The sequence below is a fragment of the Berghia stephanieae genome, chromosome 3 (genome assembly GCF_034508935.2).
Source record: "Berghia stephanieae isolate SIO BIC M18660-M18661 chromosome 3, UCSD_Bste_1.3, whole genome shotgun sequence".
In the NCBI taxonomy this organism is placed as follows: domain Eukaryota; kingdom Metazoa; phylum Mollusca; class Gastropoda; order Nudibranchia; family Aeolidiidae; genus Berghia; species Berghia stephanieae.
Genome location: NC_088362.1, coordinates 70,357,206 through 70,371,672, shown reverse-complemented (window position 1 = coordinate 70,371,672; position 14,467 = coordinate 70,357,206). Strand labels below are relative to the sequence as shown.

The 14,467-nt window shown below is 38.2% G+C and overlaps 1 protein-coding gene across 1 annotated transcript in view; it reads left to right on the top strand.

Moving 5' to 3' along the window:
- The window catches only part of LOC144969338 (uncharacterized), a 13,597-nt gene extending 2,417 nt beyond the window's left edge, over window positions 1-11,180 (top strand). The window contains exons 2-5 of the mRNA XM_078908448.1: window positions 3,727-3,863; window positions 5,169-5,311; window positions 7,021-7,167; window positions 11,141-11,180. Of these exons, the coding sequence (XP_078764574.1) occupies window positions 3,727-3,863; window positions 5,169-5,311; window positions 7,021-7,167; window positions 11,141-11,180 (467 nt within the window). The remainder of the gene's footprint in view (window positions 1-3,726; window positions 3,864-5,168; window positions 5,312-7,020; window positions 7,168-11,140) is intronic.
- Window positions 11,181-14,467: the final 3,287 nt, after the last annotated feature.

Below are 14,467 nucleotides of genomic sequence, written 5' to 3'. Positions count from 1 at the left end.
AGTAGTTTAAGTTCAATTTCAATTTCAATTCAAAGGTTTATTTTTAAGCAATTGCCAATATAACTTATACATGAAAATAATATATTCCAATAAACAAATCAAGTAAGTAAAATCAATAATAAAGCAAAGCAAATAATAATGATAATGATGATGATGATGATGATAATAATAATAATAATAATAATAATAATAATAATAATAATAATAATAATAATAATAACGATAATAATAATAATGTAAAATTATCTAAACATTTATTTAATTGATTAATTATTTAATATATTGAATTATAAATTAATAATTAAATAAAATCGTGAGAGAAAAAACAAAGAAGAAAACAAAAAACATTTAAAAAAAACAAAAACACTTGATCATGTGGGCAACATAAAGCTAGATAGGCACAACTCAAATAATTCACATTTCATGAATCAACATAAAAATAGAACGACATTTTAAGCAATCGCTAAGAAAACAAAATCGCTTTAAAAAGTTTTACCCGGAGGCGAGCGTCCCACTTTTACTCCTTGTTTTGTGCTGCTATTGGACGACCCAGGTTATACAATAATTTGGGACAATTTATGATTCCATTACGCCATCAAGTTTACACAATCATTTCAGTAAACTTATCCTACCGACGATCGAGGACAGTTAATCATTTTAGAAAATTTTGTGCTACAAGTATCTACACTCATTAGAACTGTCTATACATACCACCATTATTATATCGAGTATACCTCTCCATTTAACCAATTTTCTACTATTCTATTCTTAATTCACAATTGAAACTATCTATCCTTTGGGACAAAAATTTGCTTCCTTTACACCTCCGATGTTACTTGTCCACTGGGCACTGGACACTTTTCTTATCCCGTTACACAAATAATGTTATCTGACCATTGGGACAATTTTGTGCTTCCTTTACAGTAACGGAGACAGGTAAGTTCTTCTTTTACACCATTGCGGTTTCATATCCCAATGGACAATTTTGTGCTGGCTTTACACCAATGAAGGACAATTTTGTGCTGGCTTGACACTAAATGAGGGACAGTTTTGTGCAGGCTTTACACCAGTGAGGGACAATTTAGTGCCAACATGATAACAATAATAATAAATGATAAATAAATATTGAATTTATATAGCGCATAAACATCCACATTAATGATGCTCTGAGGCGCTTTAAAAAATAGAAAAAATCACGACACTACATAATATACATGAATACAGAAATGACATCTATTTCATAAAAATAAGCCGTACAGAACAACTCAGTGTTCAGACATTTCCTGATAATGATAATTTTTCGCAGGACTTTGTCCAAGGACTGAGTGCGTTCCATCGGCGTGGAGCAATGGATGAAAAGACTTCTTTTACCAAAAGTGGATTTTGAGGTGGTAACCTTTAGAAGTTGGGACTGAGATGATCTTAAATTTCGAGCGGGTCCATATTTTTAAATTAGTTCCTGCAAATATACAGGTGTTAATCCATCCAGACATTTAACGACATAACACAATAACTTAAAATCTATCCCGAACTTCACAGGGAGCCGGTGCAATTCCTGGAGAACTGGTGTTATATGATCTCTTCCCCCCCCCCCCTCGTTAATTTTATAAATCTAACCGCTTTGTTTTGAATTTTGAATAACATCAAAATCACATTTACATTGAGACATATTTGCTCTATCTTTACACCACCGAGGGTACATGTCCATTGGGCTAATTGTGTGGTTCCTTTACACTACCGAGGATCCATTGGGCTAATCGTGTGGTTCCTTTACACTACCGAGGATCCATTGGGCAAATTGTGTGGTTCCTTTACACTACCGAGGGTACATATCCATTGGGCTAATCGTGTGGTTCCTTTACACTACCGAGGGTACATATCCATTGGGCTAATTGTGTGGTTCCTTTACACTACCGAGGGTACATATCCATTGGGCTAATTGTGTGGTTCCTTTACACTACCGAGGGTACATGTCCATTGGGCTAATTGTGTGGTTCCTTTACACTACCGAGGATCCATTGGGCTGATTGTGTGGTTCCTTTACACTACCGAGGGTACATATCCATTGGGCTAATTGTGTGGTTCCTTTACACCACCGAGGGTACATGTCCATTGGGCTAATTGTGTGGTTCCTTTACACTACCGAGGATCCATTGGGCTAATCGTGTGGTTCCTTTACACTACCGAGGGTACATATCCATTGGGCTAATCGTGTGGTTCCTTTACACCACCGAGGGTACATATCCATTGGGCTAATTGTGTGGTTCCTTTACACTACCGAGGGTACATGTCCATTGGGCTAATTGTGTGGTTCCTTTACACTACCGAGGGTACATGTCCATTGGGCTAATTGTGTGGTTCCTTTACACTACCGAGGGTACATGTCCATTGGGCTAATTGTGTGGTTCCTTTACACTACCGAGGGTACATATCCATTGGGCTAATTGTGTGGTTCCTTTACACCACCGAGGTTACATGTCCATTGGGCTAATTGTGTGGTTCCTTTACACCACCGAGGGTACATGTCCATTGGGCTAATTGTGTGGTTCCTTTACACTACCGAGGGTACATGTCCATTGGGCTAATTGTGTGGTTCCTTTACACTACCGAGGGTACATATCCATTGGGCTAATTGTGTGGTTCCTTTACACTACCGAGGATCCATTGGGCTAATCGTGTCGTTCCTTTACACCACCGAGGGTACATGTCCATTGGGCTAATTGTGTGGTTCCTTTACACTACCGAGGGTACATGTCCATTAGGCTAATTGTGTGGTTCCTTTACACTACCGAGGGTACATGTCCATTGGGCTAATTGTGTGGTTCCTTTACACTACCGAGGGTACATGTCCATTGGGCTAATTGTGTGGTTCCTTTACACTACCGAGGGTACATATCCATTGGGCTAATTGTGTGGTTCCTTTACACTACCGAGGGTACATGTCCATTGGGCTAATTGTGTGGTTCCTTTACACTACCGAGGGTACATGTCCATTGGGCTAATTGTGTGGTTCCTTTACACCACCGAGGGTACATGTCCATTGGGCTAATTGTGTGGTTCCTTTACACTACCGAGGGTACATATCCATAAGGCCAGTTGTGTGGTTCCTTTCACATCACCAGGGCTATTTATCCACTGTGACAATGTGCTTCCATTACACCGCCAATGGGAGCAAAACCATATGGAGAAACAGTTTGACTATTAAAGCATCGAAGTCATCTTGTCATATGGGTCAATCTTCTCGGTCAAGCAATGCAGTTTTTTTTTCTTTAGGGTTTCATTTTGTTTTGTTAGCATAAACTTTCCCGATATGTTTCTTTGCTACACCTGGCTCTCACCACTTCTCCAATTGTTATGATCTGAATCTGGTAGCATGGATGTATCTGACACCGAAAATTGAATGCAAAGGCAGCAGAATACAAAATACTTCGAATAAAGAAACTGAATGGTTTTAATGTTGAAAAAAAGTAAATTGTTTTCAACGAAAATATAATCGTTTAGATCTATATTTTTAACCAGTTAACTGCCGTACTTTGGAAAGACAGGTAGTTACAAATTTGGCCAGAACACTCGTCCTTCATATGTCGATCGATTTAAATGACGCTTAAACACGTGACTTTCCAGAGTACGGCAGTTAACTGGTTAGTTTCCAACTTCTGGCTCACCTATAATATACAAATCGGGGCAATAGGTCACATAATAGATTGTCTAATTTAACATCGACAGACTGGGATATTCAGGATGCCATGGCCAAGCCAAAGGAAGTAGAATTTGACGTGAAGGATGACTATGATTTTGATCTTCAAATAACCAGTGGGAACGATCGACCCCCGTCACCTAAAGCACTTCCGGATCTTGATAAGGTTTGCCGACTCATAAATGTTATAACATTTCTTTTTAAAATATAAAAATAACTTAAAATCATCCCGTTGTCCTCTTAAAATAAAATATAACAGGCAATTACTGCAGTGCTTCAAAATGATTAATTAGAGCTGAGATCTTTGTACAAGGTAAAAAGGAAATGCCAAAAATGGAGCTCGGATTCGTTGGAATTGAGTGCAATGCCTAATTTACTTGGTCATCTTGCCCTTTATAGATATACGTTTGTCTAACATTAACCAGAAATTACCAAGCACATTTCCATCTCCATGATTTAATTATGGTAGATATGTTTTAACTCTCTCCTTACCGACACTTTTTCATATTTTTTCACGAAATAATATATAATAATATATAATATCATAATAATGTCATAATATCTACCCAACACAAACATTCTATTTTTTTACACTGAAAGTCAGAAGCAGCAAGTATGTACTATAAATAATATTATGCAGCAAAACAAGCTTTACATAACAGCATTAATTTCTAATGGCTATAACAAAGATTTTCTGATGTACAAAACGAATCTGAAAAAGAAAAATATCCATTGAATCGTAACGAATGTGACAATTCTCTCGTCCTTGGTAAGAAGAGGGTGAACTCACGCTTTGTTCAGAACTCAGCAAAACAGACGGAACACAATTTCCTTTCAATTTTACACTAAGAGTCAGACGCACTTGTTATTTTTTTTTTTTTAATAATGGCCGTCCCTATCTGTGGGCAGTTATTCATTAATACTAAGTATGGTGATGACTGGAATTACCAAACTTGAGGATAATGCGTAGATGCCACTGCTTGAAACCGTTGTCACTCATCGCGTCACTGACCACATTGTCACATGCAAAGACTCGTACGAACGCTGGAACATGGATTTAACACTATTACTGGAGTGGAACGGCGATTCCATGAATTGTCTCATAACCATTTACCAGCCTTACTATGGAAAGACACGTATTGTAAACATTTGGCCAGAAAAACTCGTCCTTCAAATATCGATCGATTTAAATGACCCTCACCAAGACAAAAACCGGGGACCTCGCGACTACTACTACTACTACTACTGCTACTACTACTACTACTACTACTACTACTACTACTACTACTACTACTACTACTACTACTACTACTACTACTACTACTACTACTACTACTACTACTTCTACTATTACTATATTAATCGTATGGTTACAATTCATTTAGGTATAATATACAGTTACAAATATTACAGGCCAACACCTGCAAATAAATTAGCTTGAATTTTGAACCGTGTGTTTCTACCCCACTAGGTGAAAGAACTTTTCGAGAAACATAGACCTCGCCTTGAGGATGAGGCCGCTTCAGGAGGTGACGATCATTTGGTAAATGCATCTGTCAACATTCAAAGCGGCTTCCGAAATTATAACTTGTTTGATTGGCATAAAAACCAAAAGTAAGTGAATTTATTATAAATATATTGGTTCTGTTTAACATATTATATCACCGTCTTGTGGTATGGCACTCACCTTCGGATCGGGTCCAGGGTTCGAGTACCGAGCGGCGCATAGTTGAGTCTTTGAAAAAGGCCCTTTGTCCACATTCTTTGACCGTACTCGGGGTCTAGAATGAGTACCTCGCCATTAATTGCGTTGTCTCTATCCGATATAAATTGTAATATCGCTTAATTAACAGGCGTCATGTCGTCGTTCTACTTGTTAAGTTTTGCTGTTGGCTAGGAACCCCTTGTAAAGTCCTTTGAGCACGTTGAGTGGTTATTATGCTATATAAAAGCTCAAGTTTCTGGTGAGTGTATGTGCGTGTTAAAAAAATAAATAAATATCACCTCTATTATGTGAAGAGAGCAATCATCGACAAAACACCTTTTTGAGGGTCACATATGTGCAAAACATATATGATTCTTTCATTTAGTTATTTTTATCGTGCCGAATAACACTACGAGCTTGTGAGTATGTGTTATTGCACGATAAAAAAATAACAAGTTTGAAATGAAAAAATACGTTTATTCCAAGTAAGATTCTAATATATTTCGTGACCATTTATGATAGTAATACTTCGATTCGCCATAATTTGTATTATTCTCCATCTGCTTGAATGACAATTTGACCCAAATAATAATTACTTTGGATTTGTATTCATGCGCACGAAAAAATTATTAATTTATAATTGCCAATGAACTGTCTTTTATACGATTCTTTCATTTCTTTGTATTTATTAAACAAGATAGCAATCAGCGACACAACACCTTTTAGAGGCGATGGGTCATATATGTGCAAAACATATTATACGATTCTTATATTTCTTTGTTTTTATTAAACGAGTTGATTTTATCGTGCCCAATTACACTACGGGCTTGCGAGTATGTGTTATTGCACGATAAAAATATAATTAGTTTAATAAATACAAAGAAATGAAAGAATACTTTTATTCTATCCATCCATGTAAGTTATGATACTTCGTGACTAGTTGTATGATAGCATCTAGTACTTCTATTCACCATAATTTGTATTTTTCTCCATCTGCTTGAATAACAATATCTACTCCAAAAATAAAAACGTTGGATTTGTATTCATGCGCACCAGAAGATTATTGTAATTGCCAATCAGCTGTCTTTAACACCTTTTTCCACACCAAAAAGATGTGCGAAAATATCTGCAATCGTTAAATAAAAATTTTATTCAACGCGTTCATAGCATTATTCAACGATTACGTATAATTTACTAAGATATAATAGGGTTTTCCAATGGGAGGGGTAGACTAATATACTATTCTTACACTCATGCCTTTTGGAATTCCGGCTGTGTTCTCAATCACTGCACGAGCTTGCGAGTGCGCGTTGGGAACAAAGTTCGAATTCCAAAACGCAATAGTGTAAGAAATAATTTAATCTACTCCTCAAGCAATTCCGATTGCGGCATCTCTGAAGAAAAAGCATGTTAAAAAACATTTAAATAATACTCCTTTTTAAAGAATCAAATTGTTAGTGAATTTTAACGATTTATAATCAAATGTCACACATTATTACTGCAAACATAATATTATTATGCGTTACTATTTAGGGATAGGGGCAGAATAATGCAATTTCCTTAATGGCTTAGTAACATTTATTTTTTCCTATATTTGTCTTTTCCTTACTCACTTCAGGAAGTGCTGTCCTCTAAAGTGGGATTATAAGTGCAAACAAGAGAATGTTGGTTTTCCCTGCTTCTACACTTTCAACGCCAACTCGAACAAATGGGAATGGTGCTGTCCGTTCTGGCCAAGACTGCTTATCGCCAGATGTGAATGCTGGTAAATGTCCGTTTTCATATTGTAAAATGCTCATATCTGCCCGCCAGATGAAACGTGCCATCACACAAAACTACGTGCAACCTCTAAAGTTTATTGTATTGTCTAGTATGGTTGGTATATTTTAGAACGAATCATCCAACTGACAGTCTAAAAATAGTAACAAATATAAAACATGCCCGCTTATCAAAGATTCTACCCCACAGATTAAATTTTTGATTTAAAGTGTGGTTTGTTGGGAAGAGAAGTGGGAAAAGGGGGGGGGGGGGAGCGGGGAGTAGGACGTTTAATTTTCAGGCGCTACGAGATTAAGTGAATCGATTAAATGCATCATGTAATCAAATGATGTGCAGATTTGTGTTACAGTATGGCTTGGCAGCAGCAGCCTCTTATGGTTTTCACACTACTATGTTTTGACGATCGTCCCAATCATCAAAGTCTGGTCCGCATTCGTGAACCGTCGCAAACCCGCCGGGTAGCATCGTCACAACACACCGTTCGACTAGATGCTCTGCCGTCTCAGGTTCTTGCCCACAGCGGGTACATGTTGGACAGTCAGAAAGACTCAACCGATGAAGCGCACTGGCCGTGAGGCAGCTCCTTGGCTTGGCAGTATGGTCTTTGCATCGTACATGAAAAGTACTGAGGTATGGACTACAAGATATGAAGTGAGTAGAAAAGTGCCAGAAGACAATAGAGAATAAAAATTTTTTTCGCGGCGGTGGTAGGGTTTGAACCTGCGACCTTATTGGTACGACAACTCCGCCTGGCAGGTGAGAGCGTGGCTCTACCGTGTGAGCTATCCACGAACACAAAAAATATTCGTTTCAAACCCAAAGTCATTTCTAGATCCCTCTCTCACCCACTTCTTGAGATCGCCGATTCGTTCACCACCATCGCGAAGTAATTTTGACCAGCAGTTAAGCTTAATAGCCAATATTCTCATCACAAACATATAACATAGAAACGATTGAGACATTGAGTATGCTCCGGTGTATGGGGTGAATTTTTAATTCAGAAAAGTGAGTGGAGCAGGCACTTATGTTGGTAACAACAAGATATGAAGTGAGTAGAAAAGTGCCAGAAGACAATAGAGAATAAAAATTTTTTTCGCGGCGGTGGTAGGGTTTGAACCTGCGACCTTATTGGTACGACAACTCCGCCTGGCAGGTGAGAGCGTGGCTCTACCGTGTGAGCTATCCACGAACACAAAAAATATTCGTTTCAAACCCAAAGTCATTTCTAGATCCCTCTCTCACCCACTTCTTGAGATCGCCGATTCGTTCACCACCATCGCGAAGTAATTTTGACCAGCAGTTAAGCTTAATAGCCAATATTCTCATCACAAACATATAACATAGAAACGATTGAGACATTGAGTATGCTCCGGTGTATGGGGTGAATTTTTAATTCAGAAAAGTGAGTGGAGCAGGCACTTATGTTGGTAACAACAAGATATGAAGTGAGTAGAAAAGTGCCAGAAGACAATAGAGAATAAAAATTTTTTTCGCGGCGGTGGTAGGGTTTGAACCTGCGACCTTATTGGTACGACAACTCCGCCTGGCAGGTGAGAGCGTGGCTCTACCGTGTGAGCTATCCACGAACACAAAAAATATTCGTTTCAAACCCAAAGTCATTTCTAGATCCCTCTCTCACCCACTTCTTGAGATCGCCGATTCGTTCACCACCATCGCGAAGTAATTTTGACCAGCAGTTAAGCTTAATAGCCAATATTCTCATCACAAACATATAACATAGAAACGATTAGACATTGAGTATGCTCCGGTGTATGGGTGAATTTTTAATTCAGAAAAGTGAGTGGAGCAGGCACTTATGTTGGTAACAACAAGATATGAAGTGAGTAGAAAAGTGCCAGAAGACATATGAGAATAAAATTTTTTTCGCGGCGGTGGTAGGGTTTGAACCTGCGACCTTATTGGTACGACAACTCCGCCTGGCAGGTGAGAGCGTGGCTCTACCGTGTGAGCTATCCACGAACACAAAAAATATTCGTTTCAAACCCAAAGTCATTTCTAGATCCCTCTCTCACCCACTTCTTGAGATCGCCGATTCGTTCACCACCATCGCGAAGTAATTTTGACCAGCAGTTAAGCTTAATAGCCAATATTCTCATCACAAACATATAACATAGAAACGATTGAGACATTGAGTATGCTCCGGTGTATGGGGTGAATTTTTAATTCAGAAAAGTGAGTGGAGCAGGCACTTATGTTGGTAACAACAAGATATGAAGTGAGTAGAAAAGTGCCAGAAGACAATAGAGAATAAAATTTTTTTTCGCGGCGGTGGTAGGGTTTGAACCTGCGACCTTATTGGTACGACAACTCCGCCTGGCAGGTGAGAGCGTGGCTCTACCGTGTGAGCTATCCACGAACACAAAAAATATTCGTTTCAAACCCAAAGTCATTTCTAGATCCCTCTCTCACCCACTTCTTGAGATCGCCGATTCGTTCACCACCATCGCGAAGTAATTTTGACCAGCAGTTAAGCTTAATAGCCAATATTCTCATCACAAACATATAACATAGAAACGATTGAGACATTGAGTATGCTCCGGTGTATGGGGTGAATTTTTAATTCAGAAAAGTGAGTGGAGCAGGCACTTATGTTGGTAACAACAAGATATAAGTGAGTAGAAAAGTGCCAGAAGACAATAGAGAATAAAAATTTTTTTCGCGGCGGTGGTAGGGTTTGAACCTGCGACCTTATTGGTACGACAACTCCGCCTGGCAGGTGAGAGCGTGGCTCTACCGTGTGAGCTATCCACGAACACAAAAAATATTCGTTTCAAACCCAAAGTCATTTTATCTCTATTGTACTCGCACTTCTGATCCCATATCTGTTGTTACCAACATAATGTGCCATCATTAGCTATTAAAAATTCCATCCAAACGAGCATACCAATGCAACGTTTCTATGTATTAATTTTTGTAGAAAAGGTAGTTAGCAAGCTGTCAATTATGTTGGTAACAATCGGCGATCTCAAGAAGTGGGTGAGAGAGGGATCTAGAAATGACTTTGGGTTTGAAACGAATTTTTTTGTGTTCGTGGATAGCTCACACGGTAGAGCCACGCTCTCACCTGCCAGGCGGAGTGTGTCGTACCAATAGTCGCAGGTTCAAACCCTACCACCGCCGCGAAAAATTTTTTATTCTCTATTGTCTTCTGGCACTTTTCTACTCACTTCATATCTTGTTGTTACCAACATAAGTGCCTGCTCCACTCACTTTTCTGAATTAAAAATTCACCCCATACACCGGAGCATACTCAATGTCTCAATCGTTTCTATGTTATATGTTTGTGATGAGAATATTGGCTATTAAGCTTAACTGCTGGTCAAAATTACTTCGCGATGGTGGTGAACGAATCGGCGATCTCAAGAAGTGGGTGAGAGAGGGATCTAGAAATGACTTTGGGTTTGAAACGAATATTTTTTGTGTTCGTGGATAGCTCACACGGTAGAGCCACGCTCTCACCTGCCAGGCGGAGTTGTCGTACCAATAAGGTCGCAGGTTCAAACCCTACCACCGCCGCGAAAAAATTTTTATTCTCTATTGTCTTCTGGCACTTTTCTACTCACTTCATATCTTGTTGTTACCAACATAAGTGCCTGCTCCACTCACTTTTCTGATTATGGACTGCGCCGCGCTTTGTGTCCTTGAGCAATTTACCTCGACCTAGCTTACTTTGCGGCGCTGCACTACCCTTAAGTTATTCCAGTTCTCCCTTGGAATAGCCCCAAAAGCCAATTTTCTCTTTGGGGATGAATAAAGGGATTGTTAATTTATTTATTAATTTCGATTTAAGATATTCATTGATTGAAGGTTGGTACTGTCAACTCCTACCCCCCCCCTTTCTGGTTGTGTGGTGTTGTGTGTTGCTTACCTCCCCTCCCCCCCCCCCCCCCCCCCCATTCTCTGAACACTTGTTTCACTTCTCTTTTTCATCTACACAGCATGAGCTTGTCTACACCACCCTCCCCCATGGTCGTGTGACCTTTCCAACAACCTCCACCCCCCAGCGCCCCCGGATTCTTTGCCGTGTGCTACCGGAACGGGCGATGGGCCTACCTACAATATATGGCCAAGTACCTACCATCCAGTTGTTACTGCAGGATACAATAATTAAATAAATATGATTGAAAACACCTGATTTGGTGTCGTGATGACACAAGGGTTGAAGGCGTTAAATTCATTCCGTAAACCTTCAATTTACCAGCCTACTCTGGATAAAAAAACGTAATTTAGAAATTTGCCCATAAATCTCGTCCTTCAAACACTGATTCATTTAAATGACCCTCATCTTAGCAAAGGCTCTCAAACCCGAGACTTCGCGGAGTCCCAGATTTGACAATCTTTGCTGAGATGGGGGGTCATTTATTGTAAATGGATCGAGCTACCTGGTCAAATGTTTCAATATACGGGTTTTACCAGAGTACGAGTACAACTCACCTATATATCGACATAGCGGGGATCACAATTTATAGTCAATTCACGTTTTTGTTATATTAGAGTGTCAATAGAATGGTTGAAAGATTTAATTTAGGCAATTTGCAAATAGAAATACATAATAGTTTCCAAATAACAAATAAAAGGAAAGCAAAATTGTAGATACACGTCATATAAATACAGTAGAAGACGGATATATCGACATCGTCGGGTCCTAAGTAAAATGTCGATATAATTGTCATGTCGATATATCAGTCTTTTCAAAAAATGAAAGGGAAGCAAATAGAAAATGAAAGATAACAGCAAGGGAAGTCAATCTGGATTGTTTGATGACCCTTTAAAGGACCGATTTTGAAATTTATTATATGATGTCCCATTTGATTCGACTTAAAATAAAGTCAGTTTCTGAAGGCCACGAATCACTTTGCAATTTTTTCCCTCAGCATTGGCAATGGCATCAAATAACGAAGCGCTCTCAGAATTATGTTGTGCAAAGCAGTGGATGGTCTCGTTATTGAAAGCCAAGTAATATAGGACATTCTCAGTACCGTTAAAGATACCGTGAAATGCTAGTGCCGACCGGGACTAGACTTGAGCACTGGCCTCAAGGTTTTGATCAGATTCATGGGATGTCAATGGACAACAATCTCCCGCTTTTTTTTATTATTGGCTGTTACTTTAAATCACAGTGGGATATTTGTATTTCAATTAACTTTAGTCTCTTTTTCTATCTTTTTTCCACCTGACTGAAGGATAGCCAATTATAAACTGATTTGTTTTTCTTGCCCATATTGATACATTGCAATGTCTATATAACCGTCTTCTGATAAAAATTAAGTCGATATACAAGATCATTTATTTACTAATGTAGCAAAAAAAAAAAAAAAAAAAAGGTCGATATAAGCGTGATGTTGAGCGATATTATCCACTCTGCAGTGGATTTTCTTTTGTTACGGAAAATAAAGGAACTGATTATTGTATTTGACCTAATAGGAAAAAAAAATAAAATAAAAAAAATAAAAAAAAAAAAAAAAGAAAAAAAAAAAAGAAAAAAAAAAAAAAAAAAAATATATATATATATATATATATATATATATATATATATATATATATATATATATATATATATATAACATTTTTTAATGATGATTATGATGATGATAATAATAATAATAATAATAATAATAATAATAATAATAATAATAATAATAATAATAATAATAATAATAATAAAACAAAGCAAGTCCTAGTTCGAACTTCAAAAATTATAATTTGTCTGAGCATTCAAATTAAAATCAATAATTCACTGTCTTCATATTTTTTTTTAAATCGAAAGTATAATTGACGTGAAACGGTCGGTCTTAGTTTCTTTTGATTCATTTCTATATTCTTCTTCAAAAGGAAAGAGCAAAATGCCCTATAAAGCAAAGAATTATACAGCAAAGGTTTTGTTTTTTTTGTTTTTATTAAATGAATTGGAAATCCGCTTCAGCAAAGAACAAAACATACCATAATCAGATAAGAGGTTATTCAAATAGACATGAAACTGTGCGGCTATGTGGTCGCTTTCGGATCGGAAGGTCCTGAGTTCGAGCCTCGATCGGCGCATAGTTGAGCCCTTGGAGAAGGCTCTTTACTCACATTCTCTCACCATACTCAGGTGTAAAATGAATACCTGGCCGTTAACAGGAAAAAAAATAATATATCGCCTAACAGGCGTCATGGTTCGTCCTAAATGTTAAATGTTGCTGTTGACCAGGGACCCCGTGTAAAGCGCATTGAGCTTGTTTAGTGAATATGGCGCTATATAAAAGCTCAATTTTTAATGCATATCAAAAGTGTCAGTATCGCATGGCGGTTTGGTCTTTGCATCATACCCAAAGGTACCGAACTTGGATCCCCCGCTGCGCTGTGCAGTCTTGTTTGTTTTTGTTTTTAAGGGTTTTACGGCGCTTGCAACACATTTAGGTTATATCAGCGCCAGTAAAAAGGAAGAAAATGGGATAGTAAAAAGTTCTAGAATTACAAATACAGCACACAAGAAAAAGTAAGACATAGGAGAACTGGGAACAAATAGGGATCAGATGTAGATTCCAAGAGCATACCATCAATGTACTTAGTCTGATATCACCTATAAGTCTCACCCAGACACAAGCACAAGATCCAACAAAGAGGAATACACTCAAATGCTTACATTTCATTATACATTAAAAATAACAAATTTAATAATACATAACAGAGAGATGATTTACAAGGAAAAAAATATCATCTCCCAAAACAATAACTATGCATTTGACTGTTTCCCTCTCATCTAGGACTCCGGCCAGGGCCAGGACAAAACCAAGTAATCTCATGCCAAGACAAAGACAGAAAGCATGTTGGAAAACAGACATAAGGGGATAGAAGACACAGTATGTAACCCCCTGCCCACTATGGGAGGTCAGGATCCCCACCCAGAGTGTGCAGTCTTGAGTTGAGCAAGTCACCTTGCCAAGCTCATTTTGTGGTGCTGCATTGCGTATGGCGCCTGTGTTATTCCAGTCTTCCCTTGGATCATACCATGAGGAGTCTCCTGGAGCCTCAGCAGAAGAAGATAAGCACAAAGCAAGTGCTATACAAATTGAATAATCGTGGCAGTAAATTTAAATATATAGGCTACACGATAAATTGTCCAATAATGACAGCTTTATTTATCATTTAAAATGTCTGTAAAAATAACAAACATTTTACAAGAAATAATCTGCCTCTCAGTGCAGCGTTGTTGTGTGACTCTCGTCTTTGAACCAGTACGTCCCCAGTTCGAGTCCCACCCTTGGCCGCAGCGCAAAGTTGAG